We start from the raw sequence: 15460 nt of genomic DNA, 5'->3' as shown, positions 1-15460 counted from the left end.
ATACCTTGATCCTCAGTAACCGGATGACGTCCGTTCAGAATAGCATCCCTGGTTTGGACGTAAAGTAGGTTCAGTTGCACCGGATCTCTGCATACGTACAAAATATGTTAGAAATAACAACTAACTGAATCATCTTGTGCTTACTTTACGACAAGGCGTTACCAAAATACTAACCTAGAGTCAACATTCCGGTCCGAGTAAAATAACCGCCTCTTCAGTAGTAGAGTCTCTTTTGGATCTACACCCATTTCTCGCAGCGTTTTATGTTGATCCAGCCACTCCACTGATAAACAAAACATTTTATAATACAAAGAAACTTATCAAATCCGATATACGAATCTACATATAAAAGTCGTCACAGCTTCCTTAAAGAGGTGGCTCCATTGGATTCCGAACCTAGCCAAGCCCGCTTAAATCTTTGGCGGCGGAAGTGTTCTCCCACCCCTTTTATCGCGCCATCGGAGGGTCTTCCGCCTGGAAGTAATCTAGCGTGGCCCACATGGAAGTCTTTAAATAGGCTCCGGACACAGGTTGGCCGCTGCAAGGATAATCTCTGCAGGTGGGGATACCTGGTTGATGGTTGCGATGATTGCGAGTGTGGAGTATCACCACAAACTATGGCTCACCTTTTGTGCTGTCCTAAGTGCCCTAACACCTGCACTATTGAAGACCTGTACGAAGCCACTGACAATGCCGTAAGCGTGGCCAATTATTGGTCAGCAAAAATTTAGCTTCGATCGCCATCGACTCGCAAAGAAGAAGAAGCGGAAAGCACGAAGGTTTCGTACAAACAGCTTTCCGTCATCATTATCTCACTTGTCCTCTTTCCCGGCTCTGTATGTAACATTAACATTACGTAACAAAGGGATAGATAGAGGTGTATCGTATAGTATATACATCCACTCTTCGCCAGCTATGACTAAGTCCCACGTAATAGGAGGCGAGATTATTACTATTAACCGGGCACAAATGATAAAATCTCATAAAGTCGAATTCAGTGGTTTAGAGCCCATGATATTCGAACCCATGACACTACGATTGAAGTCAAGCGTTCTCCGAACAGGGATATTTTTTCAATCGTTCTAGCTTAAACTGTTTCTCATATTTACAGTATTACGAAATAGAGGGAATATATTAACCGTTGTCGTCAGTTTTGAGTTTCTTGCTGAGTTGTTCCATCTTGGCATCTCGCTCGCGCTGTTGGGTTTTCCTCTTCAACGTCAACGTTCCCGTCGCCGGCTTCCCATCCTTCTCCTCAGACTCCATACTCTCTTCTTGACACTTAACACAAATAACGATGCATTAGGTACTAATTTAATACAAATAGTTTCATCTAACAAGCAACATAATTCATAACGTGGATTCAAAAATGAAGATAATTACCAAGCCGTATTCATCGTGGTTGGTAATGCCAATCCTCCCGCAGATAAAAACCATCAGCTCGCCAATGTTCTTCGATTCATCTACCTGCAAAGTCTTCAAGGATCCTGAAGAAACAAATTCATTTCATCAACTTTTTATTTACCTACAGATACATAGCATCACGCCTATATCCCTGAAGGGGTGTCAACTTGTGTTCGCATATTCTTAGATAATTCCGTGTTAGTATTTATTTCTGACATTATATCTATCAATATATATGTATATCAATACTCTTTGCACATATAATGTATAATAAGAAGATAATTTACAAGGAATTGTGTCGTTGTTATACAACACAAATTAACCTTTCCCTAACAAGATTGTAATTCTGTACTTTCAGAACGTTTAACTAACTCCTCAATTGACATTCAGCAAAGTAGTTGGTGCCTGTAGAGTATACTTTTTGTATACTGCCATGATTTGGCTCGCCAACACACCATCACTCTGTACAGGCAGACCGTCCTGCATTGACTCACTCTTTGTCTTGCTCTGTATTCAGATGACGTATGCGCCCGAGACAAGGATAGCAATATCAATACACTACAGTGCCATCTGAGGCAAACCTACCATAAGTCACGTAAACATCAAGTATCAGCATTATATACATTTTTTACCAGTCGGTTCGATTGACAATAAGGTACCTTAAATCAGCTGTTACTGTCGCTTTAATGTAAAAAAAAGGTCTACCGAAATGACGTGAAGGGTATGTTTACCGTCAAGCATCCTCACGCGCAGGTTCCTTGTCCGCTGCAGGTAGAGCAGCGAGTCACCGTCTCGCAGCATGTAGTAATCAAGCGGCCGGTGCGGGTCCAGCCAGATGCCCGACCGCTCGTCATCCGCCGATGTCAGGAACAACGCGTACTCTAACAGTATACACTCATACTTAGTCTAATTTCAACATCATCATCCCGTGTTCCCGGGGTCCGACACCTAACCTGAAGATTTGACGGGTCCGGCCTGACCTTCCAACCAGAATGGAATACCAGCCCAATTACTAGTTAGGTCACACACAATACATGCCCCCTCTGGTCGGGTTGGTCCTACGGATCGTCATGACACCTTAATTTTAAAAACTACTTTTCCCAAAAGACATATTTGTTATACTACCTTCGAAAATTTATCGGGCATGTGGGTCTCACGGCGTTTTCCTTCACTGCTGAGCATGTGTTAATCATTGGTTTTAGGTTCGTGTCTACTTGGTCTTTAAATTAATTAAATTGCGGCAATGCCTCTTACATTTTGTAACAATCTTTTCAATGCTTTTTGCACGCAGGCTCCCTAAGACGGATATGATGACCCGAAAGATAATAACTGATCAGCGACTACCAAACAGGTAGACCACCATACACGTACCAGATATCCCGCACTGTGTATTGTACCCATTATGAGTGTCTGCGTCTCATTTGGGAACTATATTTTCTGCGTTAGTATATTTTAGCGCTAAAATGTCGTCGGACCTAATATTATGTACCAGTCTTCGCACTAGCACTGATTTCATTTCCCCTAAATAATTATTATTTATAATTTCGATCGTCATTCATGTCGAGTTTTGCACTGTTCGATTATAGTTTGAGACGATTTATTTCTTTACGGACTTCTATGCACGGGACAATGAGAGAGTTAACTAACTTAAATTGGTAAAATAAATAAATTACAATAGATTTGCGAAATAATGGTAATGGTACGTTCTTATAAATAACACTAAACACTCAAGATAATGTCTTGCTACAATTAACATAACATAAGCTCACGACTATATCCCAATGAGGTAGTCAGAGGTACATCCATCGTAATTTGAACTAAATACCACCACCACACCTCATGGAGCTTTCTGTTAGACTACCACCTATCAGAGGTGAGCCGTATTGCCGTCTGTAATAGTCGAGCAGTTAGTAAACTGCATTAAATAGCCATAAATACTTAGTTATGTGTAATCTGAAAAAGTTACCTTTCCCATCGTCAGCGGTTAGCACCTTCTCTTTGATGATAGCCTGCGCCTCCTTCACTTTGGTGGAGGAATCAAACTTAACGGTCCGAGTGACCGCGCCCTCGTCCAATATAATCTTCAGCGACAACGGCGCCATGTTATCTACGACACAGTTCACTGCTATCAAACATACGGACACAACACATATTGCGAATATTTTGTTACACATACCACGCTCACGCCTGTCAACCCTAATGGGATGGGCAGAGCCGCAAGTAATCCAAGGATTTAACTAGCAGCCACTTTTATACGTAAGATGGACATGACAAAACATGACAAAAAATTGATAGTTGATCAGCCCATCACACATATTATAATGATGCACAATTTTTTGATCAATTTACAATTATCAAACATTCTTACCTCGCCACTTAATATATTTGCCACTTAAAAACACTTCACAATAGCAATTCCGGTACAGTAATGTAGCAAATGGAGATTTATCTTGTTACATTCAAATACACTGATGATTTCATGTTGCGGTCAGACGCGACAATGTATGTATTCATTATCATCAGCTTACGTTTTTCCTGTACAACTTTTAAAAGTTATATCAGTGCTAAAAAATAATTTAATTACGTTTTAGGATTGATGTCGGTTCGCGTGTAGATGCGACGGAAATCTGTGGAGGAATCTCTCGATACTCACCTGTGACACAGCGTGTAGTGACTAGTAGTGAATCACAGCCTTCATTATTAGTCATCTATAGGTACGTCGTGTCCTATCTGCTTAAAGGTATACAACTTCGTCCTCCGATTTATTTATCAAACCTCAACCGTGAATCATTTACACTAAAGGGCGATATAAAGGCGTCATGTTTCGCGACAAGACGCGAAGCTACGTGATTTTCTGTATGATGCAGTCAGTGGGAGACAATTCCAGGCACCACACCAGTTTTTTCTAAATAAGTTTACATACATAAACTCACACCCGTATTCTTTAATGAGGCACAAGTAATTAGAGACAACTTGCAGCCACTGTTGATACGAAATCCTAAGATTTATATGATGAACCTTATGGTGACTAAGGATCAACGTATCGCCCTTAACAATTGTGCATCATGGTAGAAAGGACACAATCCTTCTGTCGAATTTTACGGTACGCCTGGAAACACAACCAGCTGATCATGTTCTATGTTTTTTATTCAATGTTGTTTTTAAAAATTAGGTCCACAATAAAAATACATTTAGAAAAATATAATTACTTTTACTGAGAAAAATATTGTGTACGCATTTAATTAATATCTTTACACTAACTACAATATAAGCACTTTCTTTTAGAGATGTGACAATGCAAGAGTAATAAATTCATAATAATATAATGGACTACAAACAAAATACAATAGCTCTATCAACTACTTAGGCAAAGAGAAATTTCAGCTAAAAATTGATTAATAGCACAGAAATAGGAAAATTGCTACATTACCTACACGCCTAAAGTTTTAGGCAAAATGGAAATTTTATTGTTGTTACTAACTACAACAATAATAATTTCCCTTGCGTTATCCCGTTTTCACAGGGTCCGCTTACATAACCTGAAGATTTCACAACTCCTGCCTGTCTAACCTTCCGACCCCAAGAGAAAAGCCAACCCAATCCATGTTAGGGCACATACCTTCAAAACGTAGGTAGTTCTCGGGAATGTTGGGTTTCCTCACGATGTTTTCCTTCACCGCTAACCACATGATTACGTTCTTAAATAATTTTATGTTACATACATAAACAATTCCGGAAGAATTCAAACCTGCGACTTCACGATGAAAGTAAGGGTTCTTCCAACTGGGCTATCACGGCTCAAACTACAAAAATAGCAAATAAACAAATACTACTACCGACCCTAACAATGTAGACAAAAATAAAAACTCAAACTTAAATAAAATCTTTATTAGAATAAATAAGAATAACCTAACTTATTACATGAATAACAAAATGTAAAATTATTACAAATCATATAAAAACTTCGAATTAATAAAATAAGCACACAATTTAGTACCACAACATAAATAAAGTTATTTACAGTTATTATTAGCTAATAGTTTATTATTTTATATTATATTCGTTCGCAAATTCAACCGCTCTCGCATACAAAAATATATCATTATATCTTAATTATTATAAAACTGTTATTTAGGCACACTATTAAAGTACTATAATAACGTGTAGTGTTGTAAATTGAGGAATATTAGTTACATATTTCAGCTCTGTGTACCTAGAGTATGATCCAATTATTTATAAATATGTTAGAACTACGTACATATATGTTTTTCCTGTATTGTAATAAGATCGGAAGGCATTTAAAGGTACTGTCATTTAACATTTGGTAATAAGAGTTACCTACCTCACAACGCTTATCCCATATACGGTAGTGTATTCATCATTTGATAACTTCAGTAAATCGGAGTAGATAGTCTGGCTCGCTTACGTTCAAAATATTGCCACCAAATAACAGACTAATATTAAATGTATTTAATATTGCTAGATTTAATATTATGCGGTAAGAACTAAGTCTACTCTAATATTACAATATAAAGCACTAACACATGGCACTGACTTCTCAAATCACACTCTTATATTTTATTAACATAAATTATTCGTTGTAAAAAATAAAACTTTTCTAATCTGTGCTATCTGGGGCCTTCAAATTTTAATATAATAGGATTTGAAAATTGTACGATTTGATACGACAAAAAAATATCATCCAATGTATAAACAAATAAACATATTTTAAATGACTCATATATTAATCAAGTGTATTTTAGGAAGCTCAATCATTAACCTAACATTAAAAGGCATATTTTGATATTGCGTATGTATATAAATATTATAAACAACACAGAATTCTATAAGTAATACATAAAATATTTTATCATTTATAAATAAATCCTCTACATATTGTAGGAAGACTCCAAGAGTTTACTCTATGCCATAATAACCGACAACACAATCTACGGGCAATGTAAATTGTACTTTACATGTATGAACTTAGCGTTGCGGCCTAGTTATGTCCTGGTGGTGAGTCTGAATGTACTTAACTGATATGATATCAACTCACTAACATTTATTTTGTGATCCCTAATTTGGATAGGACGTGAATAGGACACTACAGACTGATCACCCGAAAGTAAATTGATCCTTGCTGCGGAGGACATGTTAAGCAGTCGGACCCGGCTATTTATTAACCTCAGTAAGTGTGTAGTCCGGCGGCTTAGATATGCGGGGGTAGAACTCACAACCCATACGACAGAAAACTAATATTTAAATTACATGACAAATATAATAGTGAATAAGTAACGCAAGTTGGTTTACTATACGAATCTGGAGGAACCAGAAATCATCAAGTCACGGTTGCGAACGAAAGATTCTTGATCACAGAATTACAGATTTATTCCATGATTATGTACTAAATATCTCTCATGATGTGGCACGCTTGTCTTGGTACAATGTATCAATTGTACGTTATGTAATTAATATGTGTATTGGCAGTATTTATATCAAGGCAGGTATGAGCCTGGTCGGTGGAGGACTAGTTTTAGATCTGGTACCAGGGCGAGCGGCGAACCCAGCGCAGCTTGTACCCGCCCTGCTCCGTGCGGATCTTGATGCTCGCGCCCTCGGCTGCCTTCACCGTTTCCTTTACCTGTTCATTAATAATACGAGCTGAAGTACAGGCAGATACGATATACTTTCAATGTATGCCCAAATATATACCAAAACACAATACAAGGGCATATAGAAAATAATCTTTATAGGCTTCTATGCTGTTCTGGGAGCAAATAAAAAACATAGAAAACGTTCAGCTGCTTGTCTTCCCGGGCATGTCGTAAAAACCGACAGAGGGATTGTGTCATCTAACATGATGGACTAATGTTATGGGCGATAGGCTGTTCCCTTATCACCATAAGGTTCATCATATCCAGCTTACGACATCGTATCAACAGTGGCTGCAAGTTGTCTTTGATTACTTGTGGCTCTGCCCACCCCATTAGGGATTACGGGCGTGAGTTTATGTATGTATGTATGTATAGAAAATAATCCTCCTAGTTAAAGGAGACAGTCTGTTGACGTGAATATTTTAAATATTCCAGACAGCTATGGCCACAATAATACTTATATTAAAAAAATCAAGGTGATACCTTCATTATGACACAGTTAATTTACTTACACTTTGCATCAGATTTTGTGCATTTCCAACCAACATCTCCGTCGCCTCTTGGTCTTCTTCGCTTCCTAAAGCAAAAACAAACATTCGATAAATTCATATGGAGAACCAAACATGAAAATAATTCACCAAATGACAAAGAAAAAATGAACACACGAATTAAATAAAAATGTTAGATGGAAATTTTAGTTACTTACATGTAATGTTAGTGTGATGTAAAAATAACAAAAAACACAAAATATTGATGTAAATAAAACGAAAAACTATAATGAGCACACGCACAAGCACAACACACGAGTAAGGTACCTTTATAATCCGGCATGCCGACTGTTAGGGAAGCAAAAGGCGGATTAGTAGCCAGTAAGCAAATAGAAACGCTAGAATATTAACAATATTGTTATCCGTATTAAAGAAACTGTCTTGAAACCCGTAGTTATTCGTCTTCTTCTATCGTATGGGTTGTGAGGTGGAGTACCAAACTCATCAACCCTGGTGTCAGGGTTACTATTGAGCCGCCAAAGGCCCCTGACATGGCTCATGTAACGACTACTTACTTACATCAGTAAGTAGTAACCGGGACCAACGGCTTAACGTGCCTTCCAAAGCACGGAGGTTAGTTATTAAAGGTAAGGCTTGAAAGCGAGTTATTAAAAAGTAAATACGCAAAAGATAAGAATAAACCCGCCAATCTGTCCCACAGGTATACCCACTCTACCCTATTTAAAGTAGCATGAATAGAAACACAACAGGAAACAGATGTAGTACATCGCCTAGCGCAAGAAACGAGAGATATCTCTGATATATTCTGTGTCTCTGAATAAAGTATATTTATCTTATCGTATGTTTCTTTCGCACTAAGAATATACATACAAGTTAGTAAGAAAGAGACGAGAGATACGTTACTCTAATCATCATCACCAGCCCATTAACGTCCCGACTGCTGGGGCACGGGCCTTCCCTATGGATGGATAGGGAGATCGGGCCTTAAACCACCACGCGGGCCGAGTGCGGATTGGTGGTTATTAACGACTGCTAATGCAGCCGGGACCAACAGCTTAACGTGCCTTCCGAAGCACGCAGGAACCCGAGATGAAAACTTTTTTTTGTGGTCACCCATCCTATGACCGGCCTTTGCGAAAGTTGCTTAACTTCAACAATCGCAGACCGAGCGCATTTACTGCTGCGCCACCGAGCTCCTCGAGTTACTCTAATCATGCTGCGTTAAATAGGGTAAAATGTTAAATTGTCCCAAGCGGGCGAAGCTTGTATAAAATGTTAGCTTTAGATATAGTAATTTACCTTGTGCGCCCAACATCGTTGCCTTGACAGTTGAGAGGATTTTAAGCTGCGTGCCGATGGTAGGGATCCTCTCACACACTTGCAGTAAGTTCTGGAATAAACAGATGACATTACTTGCTTTATTTCAGTAACTTTGCAGTCGAAAGCAATAAAAATATCCCAAGATGTTAATGGGTTACTAAACTCGAACTTTTCTCTGCAGTATCGTTTGTACCAAACATTTATATTAGTCGATAAATCTTCTGGCTTCATTGTATTATGCTTGTAACCATTTTCTTCGTGTGTCGGTGAACGACTTCACAAACCCAATGACGGGAAATACTACGCAATCTAAAAAGTATTCACGTAAAACATAATAATAAATAGCCTATATCAATCAACCGGAGGGGGTAAAACTACTCTACTAAAAATACTGAAAAATCCAAATGTCAAATGCATAACTTATGCATTAGTACACCTAATATTGAGATATACTTACAGTACGGATACGTTTGTCGGTACACTCCATGGCGAGTTTCTTGGCGAGCCGCGTCACCTCCTCGGAAGCTTCGGCGATGGCCTTCGCTGTTGCGATCAGCTCACGTTTGCTGCCTGCATACGAAAATACATTTTATTAGGTTGCGAAATTTTATAACAAAACCGAAATACGTCCATCCTCAATACAATAGTAATACTGCAAGTTGACATTTGTGCATATAAAATTAAATGCGCAAGGTTTTTTAGATGAATTCTAGTTGAGTTACCTCTTTTGAAACATATATAAACTAAACATTTTGAAACATAATAAAATAGGTATGGTGAAATATTTACATACAAGGCACTTACCGGTCGGATTCATAGCGACTTCTATCCATAGTAAGCGATAGATAGACAGATGACCACAATGAATAGTTTACAAGTGAATATAGTCATATTCATAAAGCGCTAGCACACAGAGAATATAGTAGTAGATATTACGTATGACATGAAAAAGAAATGAAAAATAACATAACATAAGCTCACGACTATATTTCAAAGATCGCATGATGAACGAAGTACCAACGCCTCACCGAGCTTTCTGTTACACGCGGCGATGAGCCGTATGGCCGTCTACAATGGTCAAGCCAACTGTGTATTGTGATTATTGACATAAAGTAACTTCTTAGCAAGCATAATATTGAATATCCACAAAGCGATACGCAATGTTAGACCGTTTAAAGCACAATAATATCCTGCAGACTCAGCATAGTATACAGATAATAGAATGTTATGAGATGTATGAAAGAGTATCTAAAATAATTCGTGATATTTACATCTTAACAGTTACTCGCAAGTGAGGTGTAAATCAAGTGAAACTACCCATTTGAAAATTAATAAACGAAAGTGTGAATATTAGAGTTACCTTTCACAATTTACATTCATATAAATAAATAGATTTCAACTCGCGACTTCGTTTGTGTAGACTTAAAAGTGGAAGTATGGATGATAAGAACAGAACTTGAAGGTAGATGAGTTATGTATTATCACTAGGTACTAGATATAACATATGACTTTATTACCTTTAGAGTCGGAGCGCACGAGTTCCGAGAGGCGCGCCATGAGGATGGCCATGCGCTTGGCGGCCGCGATGATCTCGTTGTCCTTCGACGACCACTCGCGCACCGCCTTGTGCAGGTTATGAGCTGCCACCTACAGCGAAGTATTATAATAAGTTTGGCGAAATTATTCCGAGTCGATTCTTGTGACTATATCAATATAGGAGCGATGTAGTGTCAATTTCGTTGTTATTCATCCCAGCTATTAACTATACCCACAAAAAACTTAACAGCATCAACCATAGCTAAATATAAATCATTCGGAATATAAATTGGCAGTCGTAAAGGTCGTATTCTCAGAATGTTTAAAGCAACGTTGAACGGGAACTAAAGCTTGATCAATATTAGTCTAGTTCGTCTAAATTGTGTAGGGCATAAATTTGAGAGACATTAAGGGGGTTAAAAAGGCCACGTTTGTTTGCATTGCGCACTTACTTTTATATGCGCAAATGTGAAATTGCAATATTGCTTTTTTAGATGAATTGCTTCGATGTGGCCATTTTAACCCCTTAGGACTGTGAGTAGGAACGTTTGTCAAGGAGACTAACCAAGATAGGCTGGCTGGGATGCGGCTGGCGCCTGAAGATATCTTCGCCCTCGTCGTCAGTGTCGGCGGGCGGCGGCGGGCGCGGCGGCGCGGCGCTGGCGGCGGGCGGGGGCGGGCGCGGCGGCGCCGCGGGCTCGCTCACGTGCAGCTTGCTGAGGGCCGCGGGCAGCTGCGGCGGCGGCGGCGGCGGCGGCGCGTACTGCCGCCCCAGCGCCGTCTCCACGTCGCCTGCTGCGCTGATGATCTGAGGGAAACGATAATCACCATAAACTAACACATCTACACCAAACGTATAAAATAGACTAACAATAATCAAAACATAGACTAACAAACAGTTTTCATCCTTATCATACCTCATTCGTGCAAAATTACATTCACAGTAACGTTTGCAAACAAATGCAAACTACAGTTACACTTCTCCATGATATATTATAAATTACTTTATTCAGTAAGTTGTATTCATTAATTTAAATATGTAATAGTAAGTATAGTTAATACATTATGATCTAAGTATGATATATTAAGTATATAATAATTATAGTAAGTACGTAATTGAGTATTTGAGTTTGGAATGTCCTTCAAGGTAGGTCTTTTATAAAACTAGTACCGCGGCCCGTGCTAAGCCCGTGTCACGGCATTATGTTGCGGGAGATCCTCATTTTATTTTAGACGCCTTCACTTGTGTATTTTAAAAGTGCTCAAGTTTTATATTTTTATGAGGTACTTTCCAGGCTATGTTCCCCAAAAATAATATCGACTGACCACACTTCGTTGTGTGTCGCGTGAGTTTACGTATGTATGTGTTGTTTAAATTTAAGTTTGTAGGAGAGAGTATTATTAGGACACTCAAATGATTAAAATGTTGTAGTAGACAGGATTATTGGGGCAAGAATTTAGTCAATTGAGGTTGTTAATGTGTCGTCCAATAGGGAAGTAGTTTCGGTAGTGTGTGTCGCTGCTGACCTCTGCGTTGGCGCTGCGCCAGTGCGGCGCCTGCGCGGCGTCCCCCAGCGCCACGGCCTTGGCGCGGTGCACGGCGGGCGGGATGGCGGCCTGCAGGCGGCCGTGCGCCGCGGCCAGCGCGCGCGCGAACTCCGCGTCCTCCGTGTTGTCCCGCTCCGCGCCGCCCACCAGCAGCACGCGGTTCGCTAGCCTGCCCGCAAAAGTTCAATGCTCTTACTGTGACCGCTTTCAAATATAGGCGTTTTTGTTGCACGAACCCTTCACATTACAGCGATTGTAGCGCGGCCAAGTCGCGACACCGTCGCTATGCGGCGTATCTACCTTCGTTAGCTCGAAGCGCTGCAGTGCACTTCAGCTGCCCTACGTAAATATGTATGAACGCGAATCGCGCTCTTGCAGCGCAACTCAGAAGCGCTACGGTCGCGCGACAAAAACGCATATACGTGAAAGCGGTCTATTTACGAATGTAATAGTGCTAATTCTAGCTGACACCACTGATTGAAAGCTGTTAATTTTAAAATGAATGAGTGAACGAATTAATAATGGTGTCTGCACAAATCAGGGCCACTAAGTCATGTTACTCGATGAATAAATAATCTGTATTTGATTTATTATCAAAAGTCTAACTCTTCATTGTCCGGTATTTCTTTATATAATTTACTTCCACTATGTACAGTCATAAATACTGCTACCATGTAACATACCTAGCAATAGCTGACGTGTTATCGACCATCTTTTGTGAGTCATTGTTTCGAATAGCATCCTCGCATAAATAGGTGTGCTTCTGCATGAGTTCCCCTGAGAACGAAAACAGTTTACGAAAATTAATACAATTATACAGAAATAAACAAAATTTATTTTAAAAGATAGTCTGTATGACTATAAGACTAAATTATAAGCCAATAATAAATAGCACTGGTCTTCCAGTTCAAAAACGGAAATCTACCTGCAGTGCGAACAAAGTCCAGTGGGTCGACAGCCTGGTCGCAGAGATCTCTCACACGCAGTACCGCGTCCGAGTATTGATTCTTCAAATTGTTGAAATGCTCTTCCGCCACCTAAACACGAGTTTTATGAACGTTGAATATTGTGTTCAACAGAGCTAAAAATAACCATAACAAAAATATTGTTAACGTACCTTGCTGTCTGGATAATTAAGACGAATTTTTCCAGCTGCGATAAGTTGAGGCGAAAGTTTCTCAACCTGCAAATCATTTTATTAGTTAGCGAACTTTTAAAACGCTGATATTTCTATCGGATTTTTTAGATTAATAACGGCAGATCAGTTACTTCAACGAGAGAAATCGACCTTTCCCGTTCTATAAAATCAACAACCATTTGAGAATTCGCAGACTCTTCTGTTAGTAATGTATTATTCGAGATTTAAAGGGTTTGTTATTGCAAATCGATTAATTCAGGTGAAAGAAAGAAAAAGTGTAATAGGAGATATCTATGGAGCCATACAATGGCTCCAAGTGGACGGAGGGGATTACCCGCGTTCATAGCAAGGATTTAGCTTATGTGTGATGGTTCCGTGCTGTAAGCTTTCTTAACTAAATAAATGTATAATATACACCTGTTGTGCATTATGCAGCAGCTGGTCGGCCAGCCGCTTGTTGTGGCCGGCGCCGGCGGCCACGAGGTGCGCGGCGTTGGCGGCGCGCGCGCTGAAGGCCGCCAGCGCCGCCGCCGTCGACTGGAAGTTGGCCTCGCGGCCCGGCGTGCCTGCGTGTGGATCGTCATACAATTACAACCGTCATTTACGAGTTACATAAGAGCTCCTGATTTGGAACTTCCAGCGATTCCCGAGCAAGGCGTTGTATCGATTTGGTTAGAGCATTGCTGGCTAAAACACTTGCATATCCTAAAATACAGACTTCGTCCTCCGGAATATCCTCCGGTTTTACTCCTTTGTTTTGTGATATCTTGTTTTTGTGTGTGGCGACCTTTTTATAATCAACAACTTCTATTCTATTGTATTAAATAAAAAAACCGGACCTGTCAAATCTTCAGGTTAGGTAAGCGGACCCTGTGAATAACGGGTTAATGCTAGGGAGATGAGAGGTGAATGCAAGAAATCGTCCGCAGCAACCCCCTTCCTAGCATTTTTCCAGTTTTCACGGGATCCGCTTACCTCCAATGAAATAAAGTGTTACCCATAAATAGAAGATTTCTAAAAGGCCTACCTTCAGGTGCGTTGACAGCTTCAGTGAAATGTCGGAGCGGCGCAGCGACGTCGATGAAATCCTCCACAACACGGTTGACAACCGCTCGCTCCATGGCGCGCTTCAGCTCGTGCAGTTTGTCAGTCAATTCCCTGAGACATTCAACCAACTAGTTATTGCCATATAATCTGTGAACTAAGTAAAAGAAACATCAGGTTAGAGACAAGTTAGATTCCAGTTACTTATGGCTTGGACAGCCCTGGGTTATATTTATCTGTTACCCTATGAATAATAAACCTCAGTATCCTACCTAGTGATGGCCCTCGCTTCTTCCGTATCTCCTTTGCCGCTCATACACAAGTCAGCCAGTTTGTCAGACAACCGCTGTACGTCTGAACAAAGCTGAAGAATCTCTGCCTTTTCACGCCCTTGAAGACCGTCCGCAATCTGTGCAATTAAAACTCCCCAAAATAGAGCAAACACGGCATACTTTACGAATTTGGTCTATGAAGAAATTTGGACTCTGACGAGATTCGAAGCTTTGAATCCTATCAAGATGATATCACGAGATGAGATTAGATTTTTTCTTTCTTTTAGCACTTTGTGGATTAGCCGAAACACGTAAGCACAGGTTAGTGCTTAACGCTCAATAACGGCCAATTCCCGTATGTATTTAAACTTTGCAGTAAGATGAAAGAATGTTACATGCAATCCCATATCAAGTAGTCGTTTAGAACAATTCAAAGATAATATGTCAAACAAATTACCAGAACTTCCTTACTGTGATGACCCAAATTTGTTATATAACTCCCTATTTAATCTAACAAAATCGGAATTTAATAAAGTATTTAAGGCAAAAACAATTAAGAAAGCAGACACACCAATTTTTAGTGACTGGGCGACGGTAGGAATTTATAAGAGTAGAAACAGGTTGTATGAACTTTACGAAGAAAGAACATACAATCATAGCGTAGCTTTTCACGACTATGTAAAACAGTATTCAAAAGTTTTCAAACGTGTTTGCGTTACCGCGAAGGCAATGTTTGTTAGCAGTAAAATTAAAGGTAGCTCAGATATTATTAAAATGACTTGGAAAGTTATTAATAGCGAAACTGGGAAAGTCAAAGCACGCGATCTCGAGTATCAATTACAAATTGACGGTAAACTACTCACAAATGATAAGCAAGTTGCTGAAGCTTTTGAAAAATTCTTTACTGACATTCCATTTTCGACTACCAAGGACTTGAAGTCATCTCCTGCACTCGCTCAATCACTTGTAAGGGAGCACATAGATACGTCCAAAGTAGATAAACTAACATTTACACACGTGAGTCCTAGGGACGTC

At 39.7% G+C, this 15460-nt stretch overlaps 2 protein-coding genes across 2 annotated transcripts in view; both read right to left on the bottom strand.

The window, feature by feature from the left end:
- Window positions 1–4046, bottom strand: part of LOC126377790 (talin-1-like) — a 50430-nt gene extending 46384 nt beyond the window's left edge. Inside the window, exons 1-7 of the mRNA XM_050025608.1 lie at window positions 3773–4046; window positions 3371–3511; window positions 2136–2285; window positions 1384–1487; window positions 1140–1281; window positions 175–283; window positions 5–87 (exon numbers count right to left, since the gene is read on the bottom strand). Coding sequence (XP_049881565.1) covers window positions 5–87; window positions 175–283; window positions 1140–1281; window positions 1384–1487; window positions 2136–2285; window positions 3371–3506 — 724 coding nt within the window. The 5' untranslated portion in view covers window positions 3507–3511; window positions 3773–4046. The remainder of the gene's footprint in view (window positions 1–4; window positions 88–174; window positions 284–1139; window positions 1282–1383; window positions 1488–2135; window positions 2286–3370; window positions 3512–3772) is intronic.
- A 1231-nt stretch (window positions 4047–5277) lies between these two features.
- Window positions 5278–15460, bottom strand: part of LOC126377950 (vinculin) — a 29553-nt gene continuing 19370 nt past the window's right edge. Inside the window, exons 13-25 of the mRNA XM_050025985.1 lie at window positions 14426–14562; window positions 14137–14267; window positions 13527–13675; window positions 13089–13154; window positions 12897–13008; window positions 12655–12748; window positions 11951–12140; window positions 10989–11231; window positions 10405–10534; window positions 9345–9457; window positions 8867–8957; window positions 7571–7635; window positions 5278–7045 (exon numbers count right to left, since the gene is read on the bottom strand). Of these exons, the coding sequence (XP_049881942.1) occupies window positions 6938–7045; window positions 7571–7635; window positions 8867–8957; window positions 9345–9457; window positions 10405–10534; window positions 10989–11231; window positions 11951–12140; window positions 12655–12748; window positions 12897–13008; window positions 13089–13154; window positions 13527–13675; window positions 14137–14267; window positions 14426–14562 (1629 nt within the window). The 3' untranslated portion in view covers window positions 5278–6937. The remainder of the gene's footprint in view (window positions 7046–7570; window positions 7636–8866; window positions 8958–9344; window positions 9458–10404; window positions 10535–10988; window positions 11232–11950; window positions 12141–12654; window positions 12749–12896; window positions 13009–13088; window positions 13155–13526; window positions 13676–14136; window positions 14268–14425; window positions 14563–15460) is intronic.

The sequence above is a fragment of the Pectinophora gossypiella genome, chromosome 24 (assembly GCF_024362695.1).
Source record: "Pectinophora gossypiella chromosome 24, ilPecGoss1.1, whole genome shotgun sequence".
Classification (NCBI taxonomy): domain Eukaryota; kingdom Metazoa; phylum Arthropoda; class Insecta; order Lepidoptera; family Gelechiidae; genus Pectinophora; species Pectinophora gossypiella.
The sequence above is the reverse complement of the archived record's forward strand: the minus strand, read 5'-3'. Positions and strand labels throughout refer to the sequence as shown.